Genomic DNA, 2,500 nt, shown 5'->3' with positions numbered 1-2,500 from the left:
GATCACCAGCGGGTCGTCCTCCGTGTACAGCCGGGCTGCGGCTCCCAGGGACCCGGGGGCGAGCCACAGCACGACCGCCGCTTTGAACCAGAACCGGAGCATCCCCGCCGTCCGTGGAGACACACAGCGAGGGCAGGAGGTCAGAGAGCCGCGGAGTTTCTGCCGAGAAGGAGGCGAGGGAGCCGGGAGACCTGAGAGCGGCCGCCCGCTGACTGAGAGGAGCGCGGACAGACGTCTCACTCGGAGCCAGTTTCAGGAAACCAACGAACCACAGCAAAAAAACATGAACGATTATTAACATGCAACGATTAGTCGACTAATCGAGTCGGGAAAATAAACCTTGGAGTCGTTGAATGAACAGCTTGTTGTTGTCACTGGTTCCGTTTTCTCAGTTTGCCTGTAGTTTTCTGAATAAAGTGAATTTCAGTGTGTTTGGAGTGTGATCAGATTTTGTTTTTCACTTGTTTCATGTTTTACAAACAAAATGCACAAAGAATTAAATGATTAAATGATGAAATGATTGACAGGACAGTAACATCTAATGATAAAACTGTATTCGCATTTTCCTGCTCTGATAATAAACTAAATGACCGTGAAGAAAATAATCCTTGAAAAATAAAGTAAATGTGTGAAAATGACAAACAGAAAACAGATCGATTGAAAGCTGTGATCGACGTGTCTGATCGGTTCCGGTTGCTATGGTAACAACTTTAACGGTGTAGTCCTGCTTTTTTGTTGCTGTTCAAACTCGAATAGACGATCTTTTAGCAGCTTTCATGGCCTGACGTTCAACTGTGCTGCATTCGCGTGTCTTCGGTGTTCTCGCTTTCAGAAGGGAAACTAAAAGAAAGAGGAAAGTTAAAGAGTGAAACGTGCAGATAGAAACAAGTTAAAATGTAAATATTAATAATTTAAGTTAATTATTAATATTAATGATTTAACTCTGATACACACAGTGAGTCCTCTCAGTGTCGGAGCTGTAAAACATCAAAGTCATCTGATGGGGAAAGAGCAGCCTGCGTAAACTGACGTCAGATCTCAGTCCGTGAACGCAGCACGCTCTCTGCCGCCCCCTTGCGAGCAGCAGCCAGGATGTCCGTGAAGCACATTAATGAACGTTTATCTGACAGCTTTAGTTTCGAAATTAAATTATTAATTATTTCCTCTCTGCAGCAGTTGTTTAGTTTCTTTTTCTGTTTATTATTTATAATATTTGTTTTAATACCAATTTTTATGCCTTTTTGATCAGTTTGTTTCACAGTGAAAGACGATAATAAAAACATAATTTCAGGTTAAAATGTGAGAAACTAGTTCAGTCACAAAAAAAAAAACCAAAACATCATGATTTTATAAAATTGTTTTTCCTCCAAAATACGAAACACTTTCAAACCTTTTTTTTTTAATTCAAGTGGGCTTCCGTACAACCGTTTGTTTGTTTTTCTGCGGACATTTTAGCGTCCTGTTGCCATAGAAACCGTCCAGCCCACCACGGGACGACGCGGAGCAGAGAAACGGTCTGTGAGGACGACACGTTCAAGTTTCAGTTCAACATTTCACCGGTTTTGTCGGTTGAAAACGAGTCAGTGACGTTTTATCAGGGTCGGTGATGACCGCGTGTGCTGCGGGTCGCAGGTGTTCCTAATATTTGGTCTCCCACGTTAAAAACACGACGGTCTAAATTATTTGTGGACTTTCTGTCAGAGCACGTGTTCCTAATAAAAGTGCGACGTTTATTTTTCTGCCTTTTAATCCAAAAATCTAACAAACAAAACAGATTCAGCAAAAACGGATTAATCAAAGCATTGATTAGATTTATTGTTGAGAAATTAATTTTACAGTTTTGATCTGTTAAGTGAAATTCTGACATTTATATCAATTATTTGATGAAATTGACAAAAATGACAAAGAGAAAAATGTAATAAAAAAGTCCTTTAATGTGAAATAACATTTACAAAAAATAATACCAACAACTCTTCATCCTCACTCTTCCTCTCAGCCCAACCGGAACATGACGTCACCGAGGCTGGGCGTGGTCAGAGACTCCATGCTGACCAATCCGCTGCTCATTAAGGTAAACACTGTGATGGACATGATGATGATGATGATGATGATGATGATGATGTCATCCGTTTCCAAACATTGGTACTTGCGTACAGTGCTGTGAACAGATCGGGTCCAGTCTACATCCAGGACATGGTCCAACCCTACACCCCATCCTGTTCACTCCGCTCCTCCTCCTCCACCTCCTCTTCCTCCTGGTCCTCCTCCTCCACCTCCTCTCCTCCTCCTCTCCTCCTCCACCTCCTCCTCCACCTCCTCTTCCTCCTCCTCCTCCTCCACCTCCTCTCCTGCTCCTCCTCCTCCTCTTCCTCCTGCTCCTCCTCTCCTCCTCTCCTCCTCCTCCTCCACCTCCTCCTCCACCTCCTCTCCTCCTCCTCCTCCACCTCCTCTCCTCCTCCTCCTCCTCCTCTTCCTCCTCCTCCTCCTCTTCCTCCTCCTC

The 2,500-nt window shown here is 43.9% G+C and overlaps 2 protein-coding genes across 2 annotated transcripts in view; one reads left to right on the top strand and one right to left on the bottom strand.

Moving 5' to 3' along the window:
* qsox2 (quiescin Q6 sulfhydryl oxidase 2) overlaps positions 1-230 on the bottom strand; it is a 10,725-nt gene extending 10,495 nt beyond the window's left edge. The window contains exon 1 of the mRNA XM_069145329.1: positions 1-230. This exon is cut by the window's left edge and continues 133 nt beyond it. Coding sequence (XP_069001430.1) covers positions 1-102 — 102 coding nt within the window. The 5' untranslated portion in view covers positions 103-230.
* Positions 231-1,490: 1,260 nt separating this feature from the next.
* Positions 1,491-2,500, top strand: part of cfap77 (cilia and flagella associated protein 77) — a 7,071-nt gene continuing 6,061 nt past the window's right edge. The window contains exons 1-2 of the mRNA XM_069145328.1: positions 1,491-1,514; positions 1,997-2,071. Coding sequence (XP_069001429.1) covers positions 2,009-2,071 — 63 coding nt within the window. The 5' untranslated portion in view covers positions 1,491-1,514; positions 1,997-2,008. The remainder of the gene's footprint in view (positions 1,515-1,996; positions 2,072-2,500) is intronic.

The sequence above is a fragment of the Embiotoca jacksoni genome, unplaced genomic scaffold, assembly GCF_022577435.1.
Source record: "Embiotoca jacksoni isolate LCO1_2020_lvr unplaced genomic scaffold, fEmbJac1.0.p SCAF_122, whole genome shotgun sequence".
Taxonomy (NCBI): domain Eukaryota; kingdom Metazoa; phylum Chordata; class Actinopteri; family Embiotocidae; genus Embiotoca; species Embiotoca jacksoni.
This window is presented reverse-complemented; position numbering and strand designations above follow the sequence as displayed.